Source organism: Penicillium daleae (genome assembly GCF_028827525.1).
Source record: "Penicillium daleae strain IBT 16125 chromosome Unknown utg000002l_segment0_segment0, whole genome shotgun sequence".
Taxonomy (NCBI): domain Eukaryota; kingdom Fungi; phylum Ascomycota; class Eurotiomycetes; order Eurotiales; family Aspergillaceae; genus Penicillium; species Penicillium daleae.
This window is the reverse complement of record NW_026623150.1, coordinates 7,040,682-7,065,361: the sequence shown is the minus strand read 5'-3', so window position 1 is coordinate 7,065,361 and position 24,680 is coordinate 7,040,682. Positions and strand designations below refer to the sequence as shown.

Below are 24,680 nucleotides of genomic sequence, written 5' to 3'. Positions count from 1 at the left end.
GATCGCGCGTTCGGCTTCCGACAAGGCTCGTTAGAATAGTGGACAGTGCGAGAAAATTGGCCGAAATCAATCGAGCTGTCGCTTGTCTCTGCCAGCGATCAGCATGCACATTGTTCCTGAACAACAGAATAATCCAAGGCACGACTATTCGAGAAAAGGAAAGGTCCACTGAAAAATTCCATGATAGCATACCCGACATAAGGAGGGTCAGTCTAATCTCCGCCGTTGCGGACACACGCCCACATCGCACTCTCCCCGTCCATTCGCACTGCAGGAACATCGCGAGCAATGCAACTAAGGCGGGAAGCACGGGCCTGGCCACGCTGTTGGGTCGGAGGTTTCACGTTTCACGTTAACCCCCGTTAACCTTCAGGGATGTTGAACCTGTCATTTCCACCTAGGAAGTCCCGGGGGTGCGGCTAAGAGTGTTAGATGTTTAGTTTCGAGTCTTGGCTGGAATTGACAGTGTTTAGACACGCCCGTTCCCTTCGAGAATATGACTTGTTTTTTTTTGACTGTTGGCTAGTATGGAGTCTAATAATTATCCCGGCCCAAGCTCGCGCAAGAAGAGGGTCCGTCCCTCGCTACTTAGCCAGGGGTAACAATGTCGGCAGCGCCACAAGTTCGAGTGGTCCACCAGGTAAAAATCAGTTTTCCCATTCGTTACCGCGCGGCTCCTCTCCCCGAACAATCCGCTATCGTCTTCCAAAGCGGAGAACTAGGTTTTTTTTTTTTTTCTCTTTCGTCCCGCTTCACAGCCATGCAAGCATTATCCTCTATTGTGCTTGAAATGGTCAGCATTTTCAGTATTGAGTTGATAGAGCACGGTATTCAAATATGACTTGAAGATGCCTTGTCAGAGCAGGAAAGTCTTCATATGATGATTCTATACCTGATGTCCCAAATTGAGAACCGTTGGGACAAGACAGGCTTGTGTAGTGAGGGTCAGATTGGCTTCCTCCCAATGCCAACTAATTAACCAATTCGGATATCCCAAGAGGAATCAACGCGGCAGAGTGTAGTGACAGCTCTCTCACCGTCAAACCTATTGTCCTGGACACCACGGCTCGTGGCTGCACTTTTGCCAGCCACAGACCCATCAGCTAACGTCTCGGCCTGCTATCTTTATGGTACATACTACGTCAGATTAAGAGCATCTGGGCTACTGCATATGATTATGACGCGAAAATCAATGGAGCAAACCAAATGAAGGATTTGGAATGTTTGTTTACGAGGTCCAAAGTCACTGCGGGCAATGCACTCTGTTCCTATTTGCCGGCGAGACCGCACGGTTCGTTGGACCCAAACATCGCGACGGGGACAACCGCCACGGCAACTCCACTCAATGATCATTCTTCCATGGAAAGCATCCATACTATTTGTGTCCGGCCCTCGTATTCTCGATGGGATCTCGCCCATCGTTAATCCTCCTCGCCTCGTGAGTTGTTGGAACCACTAACATCATCCTATGGGAGTCTAGGGGTGCCGAGAAGCGGCTTATTACCAACCTTATTCCCTCGGAATTTTCGCGAGCGGCACACTGGTTGCCCTAACTGGCGTCCTTAACGACCGCTTACTGGTAAGCTTTGGCGACAATTGTTTAAAGACATTGCCAAGTGTTGCGCTTGCCGCCCCGATCGATGCTGTGTACCATGGTTACCGGCGAGGAAGATTTGCGCTATTCTGCATATTGGCCTATTGGCCATCTTGAACTTGTGTCTGGTACGCGCGCTAGACTAGAGAGAGTATCTCTAGTAGATGCCTGTCGGGATCAGATCTCTATACCCCATATTCTGGGGCAGTGTACAGCTCCGTATACTCTACGCCACGAATTACTGGTTTGGCTCAATTGCTGGATAGAAAGGCTAAGGGATAACGGGATAGGCTGCTGTATGCGATCGTGATGAAGCCCTTCGGCTTATTCGACCTCGAATACGAGAATGATAACCTATTGATAGGTGACCACATGCCATATGAGAATTCCACCTTTAACAAAAGAACCCTAAGGTTGGACTTAAAAAGCTTGATATCAGGGGTAAGGAGAAACTTAATTGACACATAGTAACTAGTACCACACAAGAATGGATTCAAGTATCTCAATTAAGATCATGGCAATATAGGCACCTTCGAGTTCACTCGAATCCAAGCCTCGAACGAATTAATCACGTCATCTCATTTGTGAGAATTGCTATTTCAGCACCCCAGAATTGCTATCTTGACACCCCTATTTCCAAACCTAACTAAGCGCTGTGATTGTTTTATTATCTTCTAATACTCCTAACCGCTCTTTAACGACTGTAGCTACCTACCATATACGCTATGCCGAAGCTTACGCCTGCCTACACTAACTTAATAAGCCTACCGGCTAGTTAAGCCTACGCCGATCACGTTTACTCCTATGTTCTCGCCACGAATTTTGCTACTACTGTACTTTCGCTGCTAGAAGGGAGAGGGGGGGGGCTTAGAAGATTGTAAAACAGTTACTACATTAGCTGAATTTTGTGGTAAGGGTGTCTAAATAGCAATTTTGGGGTGTTGTAGCAATTCTCTCAGTTGTATATTTTCCGCTGATATAGGTTTACTTCTTTTTCTTCGTTATTCTCCCTGATGCTTGGCTGCTTCGTTGAATGCTACTCCATTGACCTTATCCGTTCGTACCTGCGCATAGCATCCATATTACAAGCCCATTCCCAATTGTCCCTTTTGGTTGTCGGTGTGATATAGGTGACCACTATACCTTGAGGCTGAAACTCCTTATTCAAGACATCCATTCGGTCCCACGGATATTCACGATACTGCTCCAGAGGGCCAGGACTCAGCGGGTTAAAAAATATTCGAATTTTTCGGAGCAAAGATTTCCTTGCAATCGCTTCTTGTGCAAGTTTTCGAAGCCACGATTCCTCTTCATGTCCAAAGTCATCCCATTGTAGCCATGCCTGGCTGACGACAGCAAAAGTCCATGTAAATTTTCTCAAGCGTGGTGGCGAAAGACAGTTCTTGAATATCTCCGGAGAATCTGGTAATTTCTGCTTGGAGTCCCCAAGTTGCCATCGTGATAGAGATAACTTTTCCAAAGCGGAGAATTCGGAGAAGTTGCAAAGCTTCGCCTGGCTCTCGCGAGGAAGATGCGCAATGTCGAGGCTCACTAGACTCTCTTTATGCGGAAGAAGCATGCTTTTCAACATTGGGAGATCTATGTATAGGCCATTTCCGTAGTAGCTTCCAAGTAGCCGGAACGAGGAAAGAGCCTCTGGCCAGCTGAGCAGTATTCTCAATGTCTCAGCACCATCAGAGTAGTCTTCAATTTCCATGATCTTAAGACTTGAGATTTTCTGGATCTATTTATTGGGCTTATTAGATGACACTAATTGGGCAAGGCCATCGTCACGACCTACCTTCAAAGTTTCAAACTGGCAATTTGACCTGGCAAACCCACCAACCCGCAATCTTTTCAGCGAGGAGGCTTGAAACACTTCAAGAAAATCGGCCACTTCAAGGCCTTCAATGGCTATACGTTGTAAATTCACATCTTCAAGCTGACGCATATGGCGTACACACGCCCTCAGAAACGTCCAAGCTGGTTTGTTACCGTCCTTACCAAAGCCTCCACGAATGTAAAGCTTTTTGATACTGGGCAAAAAGGCTGGGAATTGCTCAGCTAGCCCGCAGCCTTGGCCTGCCCCTTCCATGTTTCCATTGTCGGGTATGTTTGAATTCAATCTTCGACAATGCAGGCCAAGCACAGGATTAGCCTGTAATGTACGGACTAACAGTTTGAATCGCGAATCGGGAGGAACGAGTCTCATGTTATAGTCGGATAGTGTCTGGCGGTAGTAGAAAGGCACGATAATCTGACTGAAACGCCGGCATGTTAGAGCGACGGTCATGATCAAGGATGGATCGTAGCCGGATCGTAGTGTTCCCCCGCCCCAGCTGTTAGTCGGTCGAAGCGTGATAGCATGCTCTAAAATATTATTCAGGAGCTCATCCGGGAGTGTGAGGATGCTCTTGGCGCACGAAGTATCACCATCATGATCTTGTAAGTGTTGTTTATCGAGCTCTCCAGTAGATTTCCCAACAGTTAACTTCTCCAGTTCAGGTATTTCGACAGTCATTTCGCACTTCTATTTGTCTATATTCTGTGATATTTTTTTTCCCGTATTGTTGTTCTCGATTGCATGGAGAGGGTGATTCAGGAAGAAAGAGCTGACAGTGCCAAGAAGGTAACATATCGCTTATGTATGTATCCGCGCCAGTCAGCGAAGGAACAGGACGAGCCAGCTGACGACAGTCTCCAAACGAGAACACGAGGCTCTGCTCTGTGATTGGGAGACGAGATAACATAGATCCCAGAGTTGGCTTTTTATGTCGTGTGTCATTCCTTCTTGGTACACATTTCCCCTTTCATGCTTACATCGAGGCCCAAACTTACCCCTCTGAAGATTGTCAGCCCAACCATAACCAACTTCGCCAAAAAGCCGCGCCATGTCTCTTGAAGCTCTCCCGATAGAAGTCTTTGAGCTAATTGCCGAGTGTCTCGCTTATGAGCACCCTCCATCGCTACTGAACCTTGCCCGGTTGAACAAGTCATTTCACGTGTGGTGTCGCTCGGCCATCAATTTGGTCTTTTTTCATGACATCAAAATCTCCATTGGACTTCAAAAAGATGTTGCCAGAGTCGTCGATTCTATCCAAAAGAAACTCGAGAACGCAAATAGCTTTGGACACGTCCGGCAACTTATCCTCACCACGGAGCGAGAGTGGACCGTTTCTAATGCAGAGTGGGAACCACCAACGTTCTTTGCGCTTCGGCGTGTTGGACTTGTCAATACGTATACGACCCAGTATTCCCATCTGAGGGAAATGGCCTTCAATCGGGCTAATATGTTTTCCCTGGGTATGATTCCTGACCCGGTGTGGAAACCTGTAGCCGATTTGATTCTACGCCTACCTGCACTAAAAGATGTGATTTACCGATATCCCGATAAATTTCCTCTCAGCCTACTTGAAGTACTCCGGCCTGGATGTAGGCTTCATATGCAAAATCTCTGGATACATAGCCTAGAGGCCTCCATTTTGCTTCCTCGAGATTATGCTTTAATTACGTCGCCATTTCTCTACAGTGTCATGATAGATTGTGGATCTCTCGATTACAGTGATGCTAAAATTGGGCGGCTACAAGAGGAGGGCCTGTTGCGAATACTTACACTTGCCCCGAATCTGAAAGAAGTCAAGATTTCAAGAACTCTTCACAGAGAACCCTTGTCACCACTTGGAATCATGAGGTCCACCCTGGAGGACGCTCACCCGGTCGTCTTGCCCCTCGCTTCGCTGAAAAGCCTATCGTTGCATGATACAGGCCCGTCGGGACTCATGAAAAGCACGACCTTAAGAGAATGCCACCATTACATCGACTTTGCCAAATTGGAACATCTTGAACTTTTTCCCGCATTACATGAACCGGCAGTTGAGACGTTAATTGAGTTCGCGATGTCAGATCTGGGATTTAGGAGTCTCAGGTCATTGAAAATGGATATCAGTCCTCAAAGTCCCAGCAGGAATACGGCCGCGTTCTACGAGTCAATCAAGCTATTTCTTACTAAGCTTCCGCCATTGTCAGTGCTTGACCTAAGTGGATGGCAAACGAATATATCTATCGAAAGCATTGCTATGAGTCATGGTCCTCGACTGCGCAGGCTGCATCTAGCACGCCTCCCTCGATTCTGGCAACATTTGAACCAAAAGGACATCCTTCAACTCGGAGAACATTGCCCACTTTTGAAAGAGCTTTCACTCGTAGTCCAACGCTCAAAGGGCGACACCAAGGAAGTGGCATTGTATAGAGCTCTGGGCACACTACGAAGCCTGCAGTACCTTGATTTGGGGTTAGATGTATCGCCCGCGGCATTTTATCGAAAGGAAGAATGCCTAGCAGTTCCTCCCCAAGAACAGTCGTTCACAGTGATAGAATCACCTACCGATCTATCATTCGACGAGTTCGACAATGAGTACACGGAGCTATACTCGGGAGGTTTTTACAAACTCCGCAAGGGCCACATCCGCGATGTCATGATCAATTCTGTGGTGGACCAAGATCTCGCCTGCGCTATTTTTCGCCTCATCTCCTCTGTTGAGATTGATCGTCTTCAAGAACTAGAAGCGATCAAGGTCTCTGTCAAAGGAAATGGCGGCGCGGGATCCCGTTTGCACGAATTGGTAGATCTCGTTTCTTCGTCGTGGGTTATTCGCCGAGATACCCGTGATGGTCATCACGGAGAACTCAAAGTGGAGGAGCCGATACGTTGGATACCAGACCACCTTCTCCATGCGCGTAGGGCCTACCTAGGTTCGGAGCTGGATGAGATATTCCAACGTATCTGGCCAGACGATGGACAGCAGGAGCCGAAGCAGAAGCAGAAACGCGGCGTAGCAAAGAAGTTGCTCTCCAGGGGGCAGAAAGAGGAAGCGGAAGGAGAACGTCGTGGCTTATGGCGAAACGAATGCCATAGCTTCCCTCTTGATGTGAGCTCGTGAGAACAGGGTGATTAATGGGATCCAAGCGGCTCACTGTATGCAACTCGCTTGACACTTGAATAGTTTAGTTAAGAAATCGCAGAACCGATGAAGCTAATTTGTCAAACACAACCTGCAGAAGGAAAATAAAACCATATATTCGACTACAAGGTTTATACTGAAAAATCTAATACAAGGATTAATATACCGCCTGAAAAGGAACAATAACTCCCAATGCAGGCACGATCACATGACTCTCCGCGCGCGCGTCCGCGTCAAGCCATCAACCAACCCAAACTCCACGAATCCACTCACGCCAATAGCTACATCATCACTCATTCACACTCCATCCCTCCGCAATCCTTCTTCAAAACCACAATGTCCGCCTTCACTTCTCTCCGTCCCTCCCTGGGCCTCGCCCGCACCGCCACCCAGGCCTCGCGCGGCTTCAGCTCCTCCGCTTCGCGCTCCGTTGCCCGCATGATCATCACCGGCCGTCTGGCCGCTGAACCCGAGTTGCAGGCCACTTCTTCCGGACAGGACGTCATCAAGTACGCTATCGGCACTTCTTTCGGTTCTAAGGAGAACCGCCAGACTAGCTGGTTCCGGGTTGCTAGCTTCTTGCCCGAAGGTTCGCAGCGGGATTTCATTCTGGGGTTGCCCAAGGGGTATGTATTGGATTCCTTAATTTGAGGGGTTTGGGTATTGGGGAGCTTGATGGAGGGAAATATCGTCATCTGGAATGCTAACATGTTTTACTTGATTTATAGTACCCTCGTTTACCTTGAGGGTGATGCCAGCATGCGCAGCTACGAGGATGCCGATGGCAAGAGGCACTCCGCCCTGAACATTGTCCAGCGTATGGCCCATAACCCCTCATCACGGCAACCGCAGCCAGAATTGTCAATTGTCATAGACCAAAAGAAATCTAACAACTAACTCACATCTTCCTACAGGCTCCCTCGAGGTCCTCAGCCGTCCCACGAACCACTCCGAGGAGCACTAGATACGCCACCTATGGGGCCTTTAGCTCGCCTTATACCGGCGTACATCGATACGACTATAATTTTTGGCGTTCTTTTGACAGGGAGCGCGCGGATCTATGTGACTGGATGTCGGGCGTTTGATCTGACTGGAGCATGTGTATGCGTGCCCGATACAGATCGTTCCTGAGAAGGTCAGATCTCTTGTCTATCTCGCTCTGTGATTTTACTGTACTAGTATACCCTGAATACACTCCGTTCCTATGTAAATTGTCTTCCACTAAATGGTGGTGGTCTGGCAACGGAGCAAAATAGAGTGCAGAAGATGCTACTATTTTGCTAAGGACTTCCGACAGATATGATGGAAAGAAGGATGTGTGCATTAAGCCCGTGGCACAAGTAATTCTCTGCACAAAGAAGTGATCCTCTAAACAAGTCTCTAAACGCAAAGGGTTAAAAAAATAAAATACATAACGAAAATGGCGCTGGGCCCGAAAATGTCCAATATCAAAAGAGGTCAACTCATTGATCTTCATGATGAGCCGTCTAAATCTCCACCTGGCTCTGCTGGCTAATGACCTGCTTGACCTTGATGCCCTCTTTACTTCCAGAGGACACAGGAACATCAATCTCACTGCTAGCACGACTTCGACTAGTTCCTGCCCAGGCGCTAGTGCAGACCGTCTGTGATGGGCCAGACAAGTCATCCAGCAGGGTGTCCTCATTGTGGCGGCCTCCATTATTGGGGTGAGACCATGGCATGAGGAACCACTGGCGTTTAGGAACGTTTCGGCCCTGGTTTTGTTGGGAGCGAGAGCGGGAGCGGGAGCCCTTCTCGAGTTGGCTGTAGATATCGGGATGGGAGGATAGACTATTATCATGTCCGCTTCTACTAGCAAGTTAGTCAAGGCATTAAAGAAACGAGGGTTGAGAGAGATCATACCGTGGAGCGGAACCCTTGCGCCAGCTGAACAGTAGCTTGGCTCGACTGATAGTAGATCCAACCAGAGTGGTTGGATGTGAACGATTGGTAGCCTCCGAGTCGGTAGGACGTGCAAACACAGGGAAGCAGTATCCCAAGCCAATACGCCAGAAGAACGTCCGGTAGATCCGCGTGGCATCACGGCCAAAACCGAAGAAGATGAACAGCATGTACCCAGCCGCAATTGGAGTCCAGCGGTCAAAGAAGACCTGCCCTTGGGTTGGATACTTGGTGATTTGATTCCATTGTGGTCCATGCATTCGACTCCATGAGTATGGGTGCCAGGGGAAAGAGATAATCAAGTCGTAGTAGACTACATAGCCCTCAGTGGGCAAGATAGCCACGAGCATGGTGAAAGCGAGGAAGAACAGTCGCAGGAAGCCGGACTTGCTCATTCGGCTGTTGGCAGAACGAAGGATGAGACTGAAATCACTGCGGTATTTGCGCATGCGGATGAGTACCAAGCCTATAGTAGAGTGAGAGTCAGGATTCAAGTTGAGCAATGGCTAAGGGAGAGGACCACTCACAGCAGTAGTATGCAGCAATCAAGCAGATAATCGGCGGCCACATGTACGCCAGCACGAGGGTAACCCAGCTATAGTCGAAATCGTTCACACAACCCGAGATGGCAAAGAGCAAGTACCGACTGTTCTGCCACACAATATGCGTGATCATCGCAATGATGGGGACCACCACGCAGAATAGCAGCTCCACGGCCCGTTTACGCCATCGTTGGCCCTTGCTGGGTACTAGGGTGGCACTCGCAGTATCAAGGACGATTGCCAGACCACGAAAGATGCCTACCAAGGCACCGGGGAATGCAACATAGCTACCAACCATGAGCTTAACCTCGACATCGCAAAGGCCAGTCCCATCCCACCACGAGTCCACATTGTCTGTGGGCCAGATAAAGGCATTGATGATGTTGAACAGATTCAGTAGAATCGTCCAGCAGATGAGACTCGTGGCAGGTAGATTGCGGTTCTTTGCATGCAGGATGAGCGGCGTGATGCAGACGGCAATGGAGAGGAACGACAGTACAGGAACGACCGTAGCCATTGGGTAGCGCTTGTCGATGTCGTCCATGACGGCAAGGATGTGAATTTGGGTCGATTTGAAATTTGAAATTTGAGTTTCAGGTTGGTAATATGATGGAAGAGCGCACCAGTTGTTGAAGCAACGAAGCAGTGGTCCTTTTAATCTCCAGCAGAGGTTTCGGGAGAAAGTTGAGAACTAAATAGTCGTTCGGGGGGAAGACGATCTGCTGCTTAAGAGTGTATCAGGGTGCAGGCAACCCCAGGGGCCTAAGGTTACTCAGGATGAGTAGCCTGTGCCAAACACGACCTCTGAGAGACAGGGAGAGTCCAGTTGGGGGGGTTGAATAGAGCCAAATAGTAGCCTGGATCAAGACATTTTCGCACAAAAGGGGAGTATATGCGATGCCACGGCTTGGATGGAGAGTAAGATGGCAGTAGTGCTAGGTCCAGTGGTAGTCGCTGCGATGCGAATCCGCGACAGCAGCGGAACCTGGCCATTGAAGTAGGCATGGCTGAGTAGCTCAATTAGCAGGCAGCTTGAGATCAAAGAAATCTGGTGGTAGGGAAACGAGTCTACTTTGGCTGCTTTGGGGGACCGTCAGACGAAGCGTTACCCTTTTGGGTGTTGAATAGAGCCGCCGGGGGCCCACAAACCGGCCAGTCACGGCCACGGATTCGTTCAGATCCCCATGGATCGTCCACTTAGTCGTCAGGTGGAATTGATCATGGCTCATCTGCCTGGGTTCCACAGTTAGTTGGCAAGACATGGTCGATCTCGGTCGTGCGGTCTAGACTTGTTATTGACAGGGGGTCCGAGATAGAGAAACAGGTCATAGTTGGGTGTGGTGGCCTGGTGGCCTGGTGGCCTTGTGGCCTTATGGCCTGATGGCCTGAGGATACGGTATGTTTACGGGTCTTCTATTGTGCCGCGGTACAAATGCACAACTCTACAATGCTACATTGGCTGTCTGAGACTTCCAACAAGTTTTGATATAGCACTCACTCTGGTCACTCAGTAACAGACTGAATCTCTAGAACGATAGGTATCAGCCACAAAAGCCGTGTTCAATCCCACAACACTGCTGGCTCGTCCCAGCTGGCGTGCCGATACCGTACTTTTGGTACTTCTGGCGACGTCACTTGCATTCTCCCCCAAACTCGCGAACTCCTCCACCTTCTCGGGGGAACTACTGCTCCCCCTGTCATTGTGCACTGTACATACCCCTTAATTCATTCCCCTGGCTGTCTCTGAATGCTATCATCTCTCCTGCACTGACCATGGCCGATCCGCCTTCATCATCATCATCATCACCACCTCCACCCTCTGCACCAACGCCCCGCAATACCCCAGCCGCAAGCTCGCTCCCGCGCCGGCGCCTCTCTGCGCGCGCCGCCACTTTTATAGAAGGAACCTCGAACGAATGGGCGCAGCGCCGCAATTCAACCCTGTCCGACTCGCTTTCTGAAGCGCGATATTCCATTCGATCATCCACTGATGACTTGTTTCTCCCACGAGTCACTAGTGATCAGGATGACCCCAGTGCCTCGGAGTCGCATTGGCACTCTGCACCACTACTGTTAGCGCTTTTACCTGCTATCGCGGGAGTCTTTTTTCGAGATGGAAGCTCCTTCGTGACGGATGTGACATTACTAGTGCTGGCTGCTATCTTTCTTAATTGGTCTGTCCGATTACCATGGTACGTCCAAACACTCAACCCTTCATCACCCATAGATGCTAATGACATGCAGGGACTGGTATCGCTCAGCCCAAGCGATTCAACGAGAAGGGGATAGCTTCAATCCCGTTGCCGAAGAACTCGCCGAAGTCGACGAGAATGAAGAAGCCATAGGCTCGCATACAGATAACAAACAACACGAGAAGCACCTGCGTGCTGCAGCACAAGCAAAGGCTATCAAAGAACTCCAGTTTCACGAGCTGATGGCCCTCAGCTCATGTTTCGTCTTCCCAGTCATCGGCACCTGGCTCTTACACGCTATTCGATCCAGTCTATCCCGCCCCTCAGAAGGCTTAGTCTCAAATTACAACCTCACCATCTTCCTCCTCGCTTCCGAGATACGCCCAATCGCCCACCTCCTCAAACTCGGCCAAGCACGAACCCTCCATCTCCAACGCGTCGTAGCATCAACCCACGACGAAGAAATCAACCCCGAGAAACTCCACGATCTCAGCAAGCGCCTGGAAGAGCTAGAAGCACATGTCGCCGAAGCTGCCGCTGCCCGTCTCGGCTCATCATCCTCCCAGGATCCCAAAGATTCCCCTGGCGTGATCACGCAGGCAGTGGTAGAATCCCGCCGAGCTCTGGGACCAGACATCGAAGCTCTCAACCGCGCTGTACGTCGGTACGAGAAACGTACAGCCCTCTCAACCCTCCAGACGGATACCCGCTTCCAACAACTCGAGGCGCAAACCCGGGACGCAATCGCACTTGCTGCAGCTGCGCAGCGCGCGAGTCAGAATCGTCGACAGAGTTACGCTTTTACGCTTGTTGACTGGGCGTGCGCTTGTATCGTTGTCCCCGTCCAGGTTGCCCTGTCTATCCTCAATTTCCCCGGCCGTATTGCCAGTCGCTGTCTACGAGCTGCGCAGCGGATGTTTGGTCGTCCACGACCTAATACCCAGCCACGGTCCAAAGGCGGGAAGGGAAAGTCCAGAGCGGTGACTGGATCAAAGTATACGTCGCAAGGTGCACCGGCTAAATCGCAGGCTGTTTCTCCGGGGAGAAATTCGCAGCAGCAACAATCTTTCGAGTCCGTTTGGGGTGCTGTACGTTAGGTCATGGCCATCAAGTTTGACAGGTTTAGAAGTCTTCCGTGGTGGTATGAACATTCTTTTCGAGTCTTTCCCCTCTTATCATTATTCTTTTTTTCTCCATTGACTATTTTTCGGGCTCCTTGGCATCTCTTATTGGCGAGTCATCATTATTGGGCTATGGCCCTGGTCAGGATGGAACGGTATGGCTGGAAGGATAGTACAGGTATAGGATAGGACATGGCATACCGGGATTGTACATAATATGCGAACATTCAACCAATATTCTCATGAAAGGCATTACAGAAACATCAATTCTATAATAACATAACTCCCGCCAAGCGTAGCCTTGGCAGCGGGCATATCATCAAAACCGCCACCCAATTACCAGTATCAATCCGCCGACACCAACCCTCCCCGTCCAGTGACCAGTGCCGCCAAACCAGCTTACAAACCATATACAATTGAACAATTGAACAAAAACAGAGAAGGCTACATGAAAGATCAACGACCCCCAGACGGACCTCGCTCATCAACACTAATCATCTTCAAAAACGGCTCGATGATACTCTTCTTCCGCTCATCAGACGCGCGTCGTTCCTTATCCTTCGCCGGGACAGGAACGGCCGCTGAGATCAAGACCCGTGAGAAGATATTAGCCAGCGCCGCCTCGACAGCTCGTCGACATGCTGCCGCATTGGAAGAACTATTCGACGCGAGGTCCGAATCCGTTGATCGGGGTTTGCGGCGGAAACTCCCTCCGGATATAAATGCTGCGGCTGAGGCAGGTGTTGGCGGTGTTGGGAATATAGAATCTGAGGGTGGGTTCTGGTCTTGATTGTTTGTAGAATTGGTAGGATTGTCGGGGGAGCCATTTTGGTTCTTGTTGTTTGATGTGGTCGAATTGGATTGTGTGGAGGATGGCACTGGGGCTACTTCGTTCGCAATACGGGCGAGCATAAAGGTGACGAAAGTGAAGGAGACGCTGTGTGCTGGCGAGTAGGAGAGGCTCTCGAGGACCCACGCTTGGGTCTCTTCCCATGAAAGTTGAAGGGCTTTGGCTTTCTCACGGGTGATCATATGTTGCTCTATCTCCTGCCAGACATTTGCAGTGACGATGCCGTCGCTGAGTGAGTTGAGGAAGGTGAGGAGAGTCTCAGATAAGATCTCCAGCCGGTGCAGGGAAGTGACTTCTGGTGCAAAGATGCTCGACAGGGAACCGTTGGTGTCGAGAGATTCACGGACCGAGGATGACAGGCTGGCACGCTCGTGTGCATCCGTGAGAGTCCAAGTGTCCGGCTGGAAAGGCCATGCAGAACCTCCTGGCCCTTTAACCCACGGCGCTTGTTCTTTCTCAGATTCTCCTTTGGTCATACTCCATTCCGCCACGGCGCGTTCTGTCAGCTCGGAGATAGCTTCAGTCAGCCGGAAGAGCTCGCGAGGTGCTGACAGTCGTACTTCATTGGCACTCTTTTCCCGGTGTGATACACCTTCACCGTTGAGGTAGCGAGCACCCTCCTCGGGCATACGAGTTAATTCATCGACGCTGCAGCCGAAGCAAGTTGGCAGCCATTTTGCACAGGCAGAGATGAAATGATCACGGCCGCTGTCCACGTGAAGGACCAGAATTTCCTCGAGCTTGGCTTTCTTCAGATTGAGCAGACGGACATGCTCAATGCTCCGAATATGCGCCGTGACATCAATATTAGCTACTTCCCCTGGATGCAAAGTATGAGTGCCCCCGGGTTTAGATGATTCTCCGGCAGCCGCCTCGTGATCCGAGGAATGATGAACGTGGACATCCAGCCACGGTGGTATATCCTTCGTATCATCTCCCAAGCTAGACCTCTCAGCAAACGAGAACGTGGCAGGAGAACCGCTTGTATTTGCAACGGTTAGACTCCGTTGAATCGGAACATCGTATCTAACCTCGCCAAAGTCGATAGTATTGGGATCTCGCTGTGACCGATCCTCATCGGCATGGGTATCCACGACGACCGTGAGACCAGGTCGAGCCTCATTCTCCGCCTTGTCCAATTCACGAGCCACCTCTTGGTGTACCTTTGCTTTAGGGCTAGGGTTGACAGCGTCAAATGTCAGGGTAAAGATAGCGTCCAGTGGCTTATGGTCCGAAGAAAGGATACCCTGGTGAGAAACATAATGATGCTGATGAATAGAGTCTGGTGATATATCTTCAGATGCCGGGGGAGAATCGTCTTCTCCATCTGCATCCGAGGCGTATCCCGCGCCGTCGACGGAGCCATCTTGACCATCAACCTCGGGATCGTAATCAAACAGCACATTATCATCGGCAACTGCTTTGTCCAATCCACGGGCTTGCATCTCCTTGTCTCGTTTCCGTGCCTCCTCTGCTTCCCGATCCAACTGTTCATGCTTGAGCTTGTCCCGTCGCGTGCGATAGAGAATTCGATCACACCAGCTCGGACCACGGTGTTTCTCGCTGGTATCGAACAGCGCCACACTTCCGAGGTCGTACTTGTACGTTGGCAAAAAGGAGATCTGGCCCTCTCGCCATCCTCTATGGAAAGCAGTGCCCTTCTTCTGTTGGATCCGCAGTTGGTCATGGGTGATGAGAGACGAGATGGTAGTTTGTAGAGACGCGGGATCGTTGTGGGGATCAATGTCCTCATCGGTTACTGGTTCTGGCGGCTCTTCCCCTTGGGGTAGAGAAGGCGATGCCGAGTCATTTTCGGATGAAGAATTGGACACATGGGAATTCCGACGGCTACCAGACTTGGATCGCTTCCCCTGCAACGCGGTATCGTACGAGTTCGCGGTGTGCCGAGCAAGTACTTGTCGCACATCATCGCCAGGGATATCATCCAGCCGATAGTTGAGATCACCAAACCAGAAAGTAAAGTCCTCGTCGCCAATACTATCGCCTTGGTCTTCCTGAGACTTGTCGTCCGATTCCACAGGCTCGAATTTGGCACGCTGGCTGATTTGCATTGCATCCCAATTGCGCCGTTCCAGGCTCCCTTTATCTGATCCTGCAGCTAGATGGCAATTCACGAAGACCAGACGTGTGGTCTCACCGAGGACCATGCGGGTCGCAACAGCGCCCTTGTTGCCCATGTATCCCATGAGCCCCGTGCCCACAGATGTGCTACTGATCGAAGAGATACTGTCGCGGATTGCGGGGGAGGCATAGATGGTAAGAAATAGACCCAAAAGCTGGATCTCGGAGACGAGCTGGTACCCCGGAGGAAGAGCTTGATGAACGGCCTCTTTCCATCGATTTGCAGGTCCAGGATCCGTATAGGGTCGAAGAGTTTCGGCTGGAGAGGAAACATCAACGATCTCCTGTAGGCCCAAAACATAAAGATCGACTTCTTCCGGGCTGCACTGGAAGGGCGCTGCCGTGCTGCCGTCCGTCTTCTGATCATCCCCGTCGCTTGGAGAAGAAGACCCACCCGTAGTGACATTCCGGCGGAACTGCGAGCCCTTCAGGCCAGAGAACTCTTTGCAAACGCCTTGTCCCTGCACGAACCACTGTCCGATGTCTTTCTCGGTGCCGGTGATAGCGGCTACATTCCATGTACCGATCTTGACTCGAATAGATTGTCGACGGGTATAATCTGCCTTTCTGGCTTTGACAGCACGCGACAAGGACTGTAAATCGAGTCCTGGATTCTCGCTGTCCTCGACCTCCTCGGACGCATGTTCCCGCGGATCGGTCCCGGGTGGAGGGCCCGTCTGCTGCTCGTGAGCCGACATTTTCTGATGAGGTGATAGTTTTTTCGCGCGTCAGTTAGCAGCTTGGGCACGCCGCATAATTTGGGCACGCTCGGACAATGACAGCGATAATGTCTATATGCTCGAGGTATAATATCGAGAAGCGAGCGAGAGAGCGTAAATCGCCGGCGGTTCTCAATTCCGGGACGATGTAAAGTACTATTGTGAAGATCCGTTGCAATCGGAGAACTGTTCACACCGAGGCCACAGTGGGATAATCGGAAGGGCAAGGTGTATCGTCGGAGGTGTTCGTGTTCGAGGGGTCATCTCGTGACGGAGCTTAGTGCGGCAGGGTCCGGAGCGTCAGTAGTGCCATCATATAGGTTCCTGTGCAAATGAAACGAGAAGACTTGGAGGGATCAGAATCCAGGTGGGGGGTGTGAATCAAATGGATCAAATGGATCCAAGCACTATTGCGATTGAGGTAGCGACAGTTGACGAAGGTTCCGGGGAAGAACAGGAGTGGGAGGCGGAGTGAGCTCTCTCTCGATCGGCTGGGCTGGACCCGATGACGATATGCCCGCAATCGACTCCCAGCCCGCTTCAACCACTTTTGCTCCTTCAAAGCAAAGACTTTACCACCACTCTCCCACTCTCCCACTCTCTCCATCTCCCTCATATCTACCATGAACTCCCGCAAACCCCGGCGAAATCACAATCACAATCACAATCATCCCGGCAATAATAACTACCCACATCAGACCCAGTTCACCGACTATGAATCCGACGCCGCCTACTTCTCCGACATGCAACAACATCAGCAACAGCCAGCACCACCCACCCGTACCAACGAGGAGATAAACCTCTCTGTCCTGCATCGCCACAACCCCGACATCACCTCCATCCTTTCGCTCGCCCAATACGCCGTCGTGTACATATTCAGCCCCACGACGCAGCAATGGGAAAAGAATGGCGTCGAAGGCACGTTATTCGTCTGCCAGTTGACTCGGGGTCGTCTCGGCGAGGAGCGGTACAGTGCATTCGTACTGAACCGGCGCGGTCTCAACAATTTCGACCTGCAGCTGACAGACGGCGAAAACGTGGAACTAACGGAGGAATATGTGATTCTTAAGGCGGACGAGGGCGCTGAGGGCGCCGCAGACCCCTCAAACCCACAGGGTGGTCAGTCAAACGGCGCCAGCACGCCCGGGCTACGCATCTACGGTATCTGGATTTACTCGGAGCCGGCGCCGAACTCGACTGCACAGGCTCGGACCATCAATGCGGAGAAGATTCGCGAGTGCGCTGCCCACGCAGGAGAAAGCTTGAAGATGGCGCGGAAGCGTTTGGAAGCTATTCGCCAGAATGGTCTACATGCGGCCGCAGCTGCAGCTGAGAATCAAGTGGCTCCGTTGCAAGAAGTCGAGGCGAGCGTGCCGATGGGGCGTCAAATATCGTTGAAGGATTTATTTGGGCAGCAACGTGCCCAAGATGATGGGTGGAGTGTACGCGCGCATCACATGGGGCCAGCGGAGCAGCAGCAGCAGCAGCAGCAGCAGGAGCAAGCTCAGCAAGATCAATATCAGCAATCCCCTCCGCAGCCGTACCAACAGCATTACCAACAGCCGCCGCCGCAGCAGTACCCGCCACAGCATTATCAACAACCGCAAGGGTACTCGATGATACCTCAACAACACCAGCAACCACCACCCCCGCCACAACCCCAAGGAGATGTCCTCGGTGACCTCTTCCGCCGAGCAGGATTTGCATATCAGGGGAATGGACAAGGGCAGTAGGAGCCATTGAGTATTTTGGCATTGGTTCACGGTTTGATTTTGGCCTTGGGGGCCATCCAGCACATAATCCAGCACGACATGGCGCATGACTTGGTCTTTGGTTTTCTGCGGCATATCAATTGCTTTTTCTTGTCTTCTGTCTGGTGTGTGGAGGGAGGGGAAGAATTGGGAAATGCAGAGTCACTTGAGATACCCGTTGTATGACTTGGAATTTTGTCCGGAGTACTCCAGGTTTACTCCTATTTTTAGCCCTGGGCCTATTTCAACAAATCCACATTGCAGCAAAGAAGCTGCTTGAGACATGCCCAATCCTTCCAAAATCAACAAGTCCAAGGTATACTGTACCACCCCCTCAAACCTTTTCAATATCCCGAATCATATCCGCAACCTTCCTCGCCATAACATCACTGTGCTCTAAACCCCCAATTAGCACCGAAGAGAATACAAAAAGGCTCGAGAAATGACTTACTCAAACAAAATGCGTGCGGCAATCCCTCTTCACAAACAAACATCTTCGGCCCCAACCCGCTATTACCCTCTCCATCCCCATCCCGATCCTGATCTTGATCTCGATCCTTACACCCCCTCACCGCAACAATCTCATCCCTCGTCTTCTCCGCAACCCAATGATCGTTCCGACCAAAGTAGAAAAACAACCTCGTAAGCGGTTCCCTTGCATGCGCAACACCCCAGACATCATCCGTCCATTTGTCGGATGTGATTGTTCGCATTTCATCCGCGGCCATGTGTCTATATCACATGAATGAGATACTATACGAAATCGGGAAACAGAAAGAGGGAGAGTAACTAACAAGGCTTGCTGTAGACCACCGCGACTCTTCAAGAACGCAGTCGTAGTATCGAGGGCGTGCGTTGGCGGGTTATGCATAACTAGTTTGACCAGAGATCTTAATGCTGTGGCTGGGAGGATGGTGGTGAGTATGCGAGCGAGGAAGCCCACGACCAACGCGAGATGTGGCAAAAATGATAACATAGTCTGGAATTACGGTCAGTATCAATCACCATTAACCATTGACCCGGGCAGTCCATATGTCCATATGAATAGAGTATCAAATCAAAGAATCCACAAACCGTCAATTTCTGTCCCGACGGCGAATGCGCAATATCTTTCACCGTTGGGAACAGCATCACGCCACCGATAATGTCAAAGTCCACGGTATATTTGTTTTCAGGTCTAGACTCGGGAATTGCTTCTCTGTGTCGCCGCAGAACTTCCATCGCGATGTACGCGCCCACGGAATGGCCCATAAGAATGACCTTCCGCTTCGCTGAAGACTCTGATGCATCATCCATGGTAGCGACATTCCGACTCATGAGAGCATTCAGCTTATCATGAACAAATACAATTTGATCTTCCAGATCATATAACCTGGCCCTCCCACCTCGAGAGTCCTTGGTTGACGGCGTCGCGTCACAAGCAACCTCAAATCCACCAAGACTGCATCCATAGATCTGAATAGACGAGTCTTTCTTGCTTGACTGATCTTGTGAGGATCCATTCGCTAGATATTCTCCCAGCAAAGACAGGAATGGGTGGTAGTACCCAATTAAGCCGGGGTTCCCGGATATGAAGAAGACCGTTGTGGATGCGTCCGCGTGGGACGCGGTATACGAGCAGAACGTATTTGATGTTATTTGGGGCTCCATGGGAGAGAAGCTGCCTTTTAGGAATTGTGTAGGTGCAATTGTCTTCAGACTCCGGCAATTGAGTATACGGCGCATGTGAAGACGGACCATTGAAGATGCGAGTCTAAACCACACTAGTCGGTACTGGACAGGTCTGGCAGAATCACATGATGACTCGGTCCTTGGACGAGCAGAGCGTCAAGAGCCAAGAAGACCCAGGCCTATGCTGAAGAACTAAGCTCCGAGGCAGATAAGCTCACTGCAAGCTGTAAGGTAAGCTAAGCTAAGCTTTCAAATAAGCTAATCAGGTATAAGTAAGCTACAAGCCACCATCCAGGAGCTACCCTGCCCTGAACAATCCACAACCAGCCTTACCACGGATAAATCAAAGGACCTACACCTCCTACAAGAGAACAAGTGGCACCCTGAAGAATGCACATTAATTGCACCAATCCTCGACTCCAGCCTCCACCCAGAGGACACAGCCTAGCTCCACCCCATCCTATCCTATCCGATCGCCAACCCGTTCTTCCCAGCCTTCCCAGGCCCCAGGATCTAACCCGACAGAACAGCACGCGAAGTGTCGCTGAAAACGGGGAAAAAAAGACAAATAACAAGCAAGTAACAAGAAAACAAATTGGTATCGCGGCCTCAGCCGGATCCAATGCATCCATTTGCCCAGAAGACGCCCGCAGAGCGAAACACAATGTACATCACTCAATCATCCCATGATCACACCGTCCAAAAAAAGAATACAACACCATAGGTATGAGAGCCATCACGCAGCACGGCTGGAGATATAAAGATAAAGGCGCGAAGAGAGAGGGGAAGTAGGAGGTGGTGGTGAGGAGGGTGCGTCGCCAAAAAGCAGCAGGCACGGCAAAAAGGGAGTAGAAGGCTCAAGAAAGGACACTGGGATGTGAATATCCCGCGCTGTATCTGGTATCTAGCTCGTAAAAAAAAACAAATGCAGGTGGGGTAGGTAGAGGCGTGGGAACGGAGGGAGGAGGTCGAGACAGATCAAAGGGGACTGTTGAGTCCTAGTAATCATATCGTATCGTCGCAACGCATCGCCCCTGACTGCACAGACAAAGTGAGAGTGAGGAATAGGGATCAACTACTCTCGTCAGCTTGACTGTCGTCTCGGTTCTCCTTCTCGTTGCTTTCGCTGGAGACAGTTTCCCCGCAGGTGGCATTGTCTGAGACGGAGGACTTCACCGGACCAATGTTGATGGCAATTCGCTTAGGCGGTGCGCTGCTGGTAACAGTGCCTAGCACACCTTGGGTACCACCCTTTTCAACGGAGCCTATTGATCCAATGGAGAGCGTCTTTTTCCGGTTTAGGATGCCAGCACCGGAATTGCTGCTCGTTGAGCTTCTACGCTTCGGCCCTGCAGCAAGCTTGACCAATTCATCCTCGTCCTCTTCCTCACGTCGGCGCTTCTCCGAGAGTCGCTCGGGAATGGGTGGTGTCTGAGCTGTAGGTGAAGAAGGCTCAGAGGTTGTTGGTTCTGGTGAAGGCTCAACCTGAATGTCGCCGACAGTCACCGTCTGAGTTTCTGCAGACTGATCTGCAAGCTGCTCGGGCTTAGTGTCCATGGCATCTTCGTCGTCATCGTCAGGATAATCAACCAGCGGCTTGACCACTGGAGAAGCAGATCCGTTGGCCACGCCAACAGCCAGAGTACCACGATTCTCTTGGGTCCACTATGATGGACGTCAGCAAGCCGCCATGTTTGAGTGATTTTGACAAAGCTTACCTCATCCTCGTCATCGGACGTGTTGAAGTATTCTTCTTCAGCAGCGTCCAATTCCTTCACCCCCTGCCAGCGCTGACCATTCAAGGGCATCCGTCGCGGCGTACCATCATCCTGGCTGAATAGCGTCGAGTCGGCCTCTGCACCGTAACCCTGCATCTGATCATAGCGCAGAATCAAATTCTGGAAGGTGTCGACGTAGGTGATATTTTCGAGTTTCTCACGGTACTTCTCCACCACGTGTAAAATAAAGGGCTTGATATTTTCCCGCTTAATAAACTCGAAAAGTTCGAGACAGGCAGAGTTGAGGAGGTTGTCGCGGGGCATGGTTTCGTAAACGATGTCCAGGATGAGGCCGAAGGTATTGTTATGCGTCATTAAGGCTTGGTAGAAGGTGTCTTGAAGGCTGATCAATGTACGGAAGAACTTGAGAGCAACTGAATAAAGCATGAGTATCAGCGAATGTTTAGTCTCGGAAGATTGGACCGCTCTAGGTAGTACTCACCTAGCTTCAAGTGTTTTTGAGGGGCTGTGAGGAGCTGGGCCACTCGAGGAGCGAGCGATTCGCTGTGAATCGCATTGCGTGTGCGGAAGAGGTGCTGACGGACGAAAAAGGTGAGGATATCAACAAGATGCGAGTAGAGCGTGACTTCTTGGAACGTCAAGTCATTAACTGGCAAGGGGTTAGTTCAATGTTTTCCAAACAAGTATCGAAGAGGGGGGATCTCACGGTGAGCGCGATTGGCAATCTGCTTGAGCGGCTGAAATAGCCGCTTAGAAGATTCGTCGAAATGTTGCTGGACAAATGCGTCGGAGAGGAGATTGGAGGAGCGAACTTTGAAATAATCGGGGCCAGCCCGAGCAAGCGGTTCCTGCAGGGGTATCTGAGGATCGAGCAGAATCTTGATTGCATCAGCAAGTTGGTTTTTGACACCCAGGTCGGTCTCTGCGTGGAGCAGATCAATCAGAGTGTCGGTGAGGGGCGTCTTCTTCTCGTTGACAGCCTTGAGCATGTATCCGCGCATCATCACTGGGTCATGGTCAAGCAATACCACCAAGATATCAATGCCTGTCGTTCGCATCGCGGGGTTCGGGTGTTTCACTGCAAAGGCAATTACTGCGAACAGGCCGTGGCTGATAAAGTTTGCAAAGAGCTGGGCCCGCGATGGAGCCTGCAAGTTCTTTGCAATCGCAGCGCATTGGTGTAGGAATTGGACAGCGTCGTCCTTACGCTTAGTGTCGGTGTATCTCGGATCGAAGACAGAAAATAGCTCTCGGAGGAAGGGGGCGTTAGATTGAATGTGGTTAACGATTTCCATCTGGTTAAAGAAGATTAGGGAATTTAGCACGGAGAAGGTCGGGTCGTCGAGAATTCGAGCTAGGACCACATCTTTCAGGTACTGTAATCGCCAGGTACTCCGAATCTTCCTACGAATCAGAGGGTCCTTGATTGGCACGACTTCTTTGTAGCGGGATTGATCTGCGAGGTATTGCCGGTGGTTCGCTTTGTGTGTGGGGAATTCGGGGTCATCTGTGTGAAAAGAAAAAGTCCGGCTTTAGCTTGGGTCCTCGATCAGATCTTTTTAAGATCCGTGGAAGAAGAGGTGTGCTTTACATTCCAGAGCCCCGACCACGCCCAAGATAATCTGATCGGCGACGACAGTCTCGATGATGGTGTTGTCGTTCAGCAGGATCAGCGACTTCATGATGTTGCAGAGGCGATGCAGATCCACCAAACTCTCCAGGTCTTCGGCCATCGTGACCAAGGGTACTAGTTTGCCAATGTACTCATCGCGGATGATAAACTTCGATAGCGCGTCGCGACCAGCTTGCGTCATACTGGCGGCTCGGACAATTTGCTCGATATCGGAGAGGTTACCCAATTCCGGGGCGGGCAGCACGATGGATTGGTAGCTTTCGAGATCATCGGAGAGTGCATCGTCTGCGGCAGCTAGGCTGAGCAAATGCTGCTGTACGGAATTGACAAAGTCCCTATATGTTTGGTAACGATCGCCTCGCAGTCAGCTTTCAGCTCCCATGCGCAGAGTCTCCAACATGTCTCTCGTTCTCACCAGATCACGGCGCAACCCTCTGCCTCTTGAAAACTCAGCGCCATGTCCGTGCCGTTGGCTTCAGTCCAGACGATCAACGTCTCTGATCGCGTGATACAGTTAGCCCAAATCCTTTTTTCTCTATGTCGGTGATACAACCCCGGCGGGATACGGTGGGACAGAAACCTTGCTGTTTTTGATAGCCATCGTCCTTGGTGATTTTGGTCTCGAGCAGAACGCGATTCGGTTCATCTTCGGATTCGACATATATTCGCGGTACCTCCTGTTTGAACGAAAGAAGAGCACAGAGATGTGGTTAGCCAGCTTGCCGAAGAGAGTTGGGAGGTGTCGGGGTTGCGGATTTCGCGGATTTGCGGCTGCTTCGACTCATGCGCGCCCGGGTGGAAACGAGTCGCGCGAGCGAAACGGCGGGCGCAACGGGCGAGTGCGCCTGTCGCGAAGAGGATGAGATGGGGGAACCTTTCAGACTTACCCCAGAGATATGACCGGTACAGAAGCCGGTGCCACGATCGAACCAGTCATTTTCCCTCAGCTCGTAGACTTTGACCCGTTTGCGACCATCGGGCGGCTGTAGCTCCAGCGCCATGATCGGGCAGGGAAAGGGGGACGACACGTCACTCCAGGCGTCTCCAGAATGAGCGTGCGCCGGGAATGAATGGTGAGAGAGATGGAAGATGGACTGAGTCGGTGGGTAGGTGGTGGTGGTGGTGGTGGATGGGGATGTGGAGGGTGAGGTGGTTGTGAAGGGGAAGGGTGGAGATGATGAAAGAGTCTGCGGAGGGGATGACGATCGAAGGGAAAAGGCAGCGAGCATGGGATGATCTGGAAGGGAGGGCCCACTTTTGGCGACGGGGGGGCCTCGGCCAGGGCAGTTCGGGATATGTTGATTACGGGTAGGTTCTCCGAGAAGACGAGATTGTCGGGTTGGTACTGTAGTACGGAAAGAAAAGATTTCCAAGAATTGAGTAGCTCTTCTTGGGGTTTCTCGCTGGTTAGTTTGTTGATTCTAAATGGAGAGCTTGTTCGGGAGGATCCAAGGGGGGGGGGTTGGCTGATGCCCGACAAAAGTGGCAGCAACCACACGCGACCGGTGGGAGCACAAGAAGAACATAGTCTCCCAAGATAATAGCTAGGAAGAATTGACATGTTGCATAGACCATCAGAGGGGATTAACTTTTTTAGGTATACAAAAGAGTCAACATCAACCCTTAGAACTTCCAGAATCTCGGCAGGGGCCACCACAGGGTCGTTTGTGTATACTGATAACCAGTGCCGTCAATGATGGATGTAAGAATGGATCTTTTCAATCGTCACTGGGACACCCACCAAGCTATTCCTATTCTTAGCTCGAGGGATACCGCTATGAGCTGACATCTGCAAAGAACCTTCTTTTCGATGATCGACCGGGTGGACTGCGAGGGACCAGA

General features: G+C 51.0%; 8 protein-coding genes across 8 annotated transcripts; 4 read left to right on the top strand and 4 right to left on the bottom strand.

Moving 5' to 3' along the window:
* Window positions 1-4,485: 4,485 nt before the first annotated feature.
* N7458_003426 (uncharacterized protein) lies at window positions 4,486-6,534 on the top strand (the record flags this gene model as incomplete). Its single annotated transcript, XM_056906809.1, has 2 exons — window positions 4,486-4,897; window positions 5,801-6,534. 2 exons carry the CDS (start codon window positions 4,486-4,488, stop codon window positions 6,532-6,534), a joined length of 1,146 nt encoding a protein of 381 aa, XP_056770916.1.
* A 357-nt stretch (window positions 6,535-6,891) lies between these two features.
* N7458_003425 (single-stranded DNA-binding protein) lies at window positions 6,892-7,519 on the top strand (the record flags this gene model as incomplete). Its single annotated transcript, XM_056906808.1, has 3 exons — window positions 6,892-7,181; window positions 7,284-7,372; window positions 7,470-7,519. The coding sequence occupies 3 exons, from the start codon at window positions 6,892-6,894 to the stop codon at window positions 7,517-7,519; spliced, it is 429 nt and encodes a 142-aa protein (XP_056770915.1).
* A 523-nt stretch (window positions 7,520-8,042) lies between these two features.
* N7458_003424 (pheromone receptor) lies at window positions 8,043-9,564 on the bottom strand (the record flags this gene model as incomplete). The annotated part of the gene is made up of 3 exons (XM_056906807.1): window positions 8,043-8,388; window positions 8,440-8,944; window positions 9,006-9,564. The coding sequence occupies 3 exons, from the start codon at window positions 9,562-9,564 to the stop codon at window positions 8,043-8,045; spliced, it is 1,410 nt and encodes a 469-aa protein (XP_056770914.1).
* Window positions 9,565-10,793: 1,229 nt separating this feature from the next.
* Window positions 10,794-12,309, top strand: N7458_003423 (uncharacterized protein; the record flags this gene model as incomplete). Its single annotated transcript, XM_056906806.1, has 2 exons — window positions 10,794-11,212; window positions 11,265-12,309. 2 exons carry the CDS (start codon window positions 10,794-10,796, stop codon window positions 12,307-12,309), a joined length of 1,464 nt encoding a protein of 487 aa, XP_056770913.1.
* A 480-nt stretch (window positions 12,310-12,789) lies between these two features.
* Window positions 12,790-16,023, bottom strand: N7458_003422 (phosphatase family protein; the record flags this gene model as incomplete). Its single annotated transcript, XM_056906805.1, has 1 exon — window positions 12,790-16,023. The coding sequence occupies one exon, from the start codon at window positions 16,021-16,023 to the stop codon at window positions 12,790-12,792; it is 3,234 nt and encodes a 1,077-aa protein (XP_056770912.1).
* A 644-nt stretch (window positions 16,024-16,667) lies between these two features.
* Window positions 16,668-17,777, top strand: N7458_003421 (Dcp1 family protein; the record flags this gene model as incomplete). The annotated part of the gene is made up of 1 exon (XM_056906804.1): window positions 16,668-17,777. The coding sequence occupies one exon, from the start codon at window positions 16,668-16,670 to the stop codon at window positions 17,775-17,777; it is 1,110 nt and encodes a 369-aa protein (XP_056770911.1).
* Window positions 17,778-18,129: 352 nt separating this feature from the next.
* Window positions 18,130-19,445, bottom strand: N7458_003420 (bifunctional triacylglycerol lipase/ester hydrolase; the record flags this gene model as incomplete). The annotated part of the gene is made up of 4 exons (XM_056906803.1): window positions 18,130-18,191; window positions 18,247-18,527; window positions 18,590-18,774; window positions 18,870-19,445. 4 exons carry the CDS (start codon window positions 19,443-19,445, stop codon window positions 18,130-18,132), a joined length of 1,104 nt encoding a protein of 367 aa, XP_056770910.1.
* Window positions 19,446-20,537: 1,092 nt separating this feature from the next.
* N7458_003419 (SMEK family protein) lies at window positions 20,538-23,839 on the bottom strand (the record flags this gene model as incomplete). The annotated part of the gene is made up of 8 exons (XM_056906802.1): window positions 20,538-21,131; window positions 21,185-21,618; window positions 21,687-21,854; window positions 21,912-22,712; window positions 22,797-23,173; window positions 23,254-23,335; window positions 23,419-23,515; window positions 23,726-23,839. The coding sequence occupies 8 exons, from the start codon at window positions 23,837-23,839 to the stop codon at window positions 20,538-20,540; spliced, it is 2,667 nt and encodes an 888-aa protein (XP_056770909.1).
* Window positions 23,840-24,680: the final 841 nt, after the last annotated feature.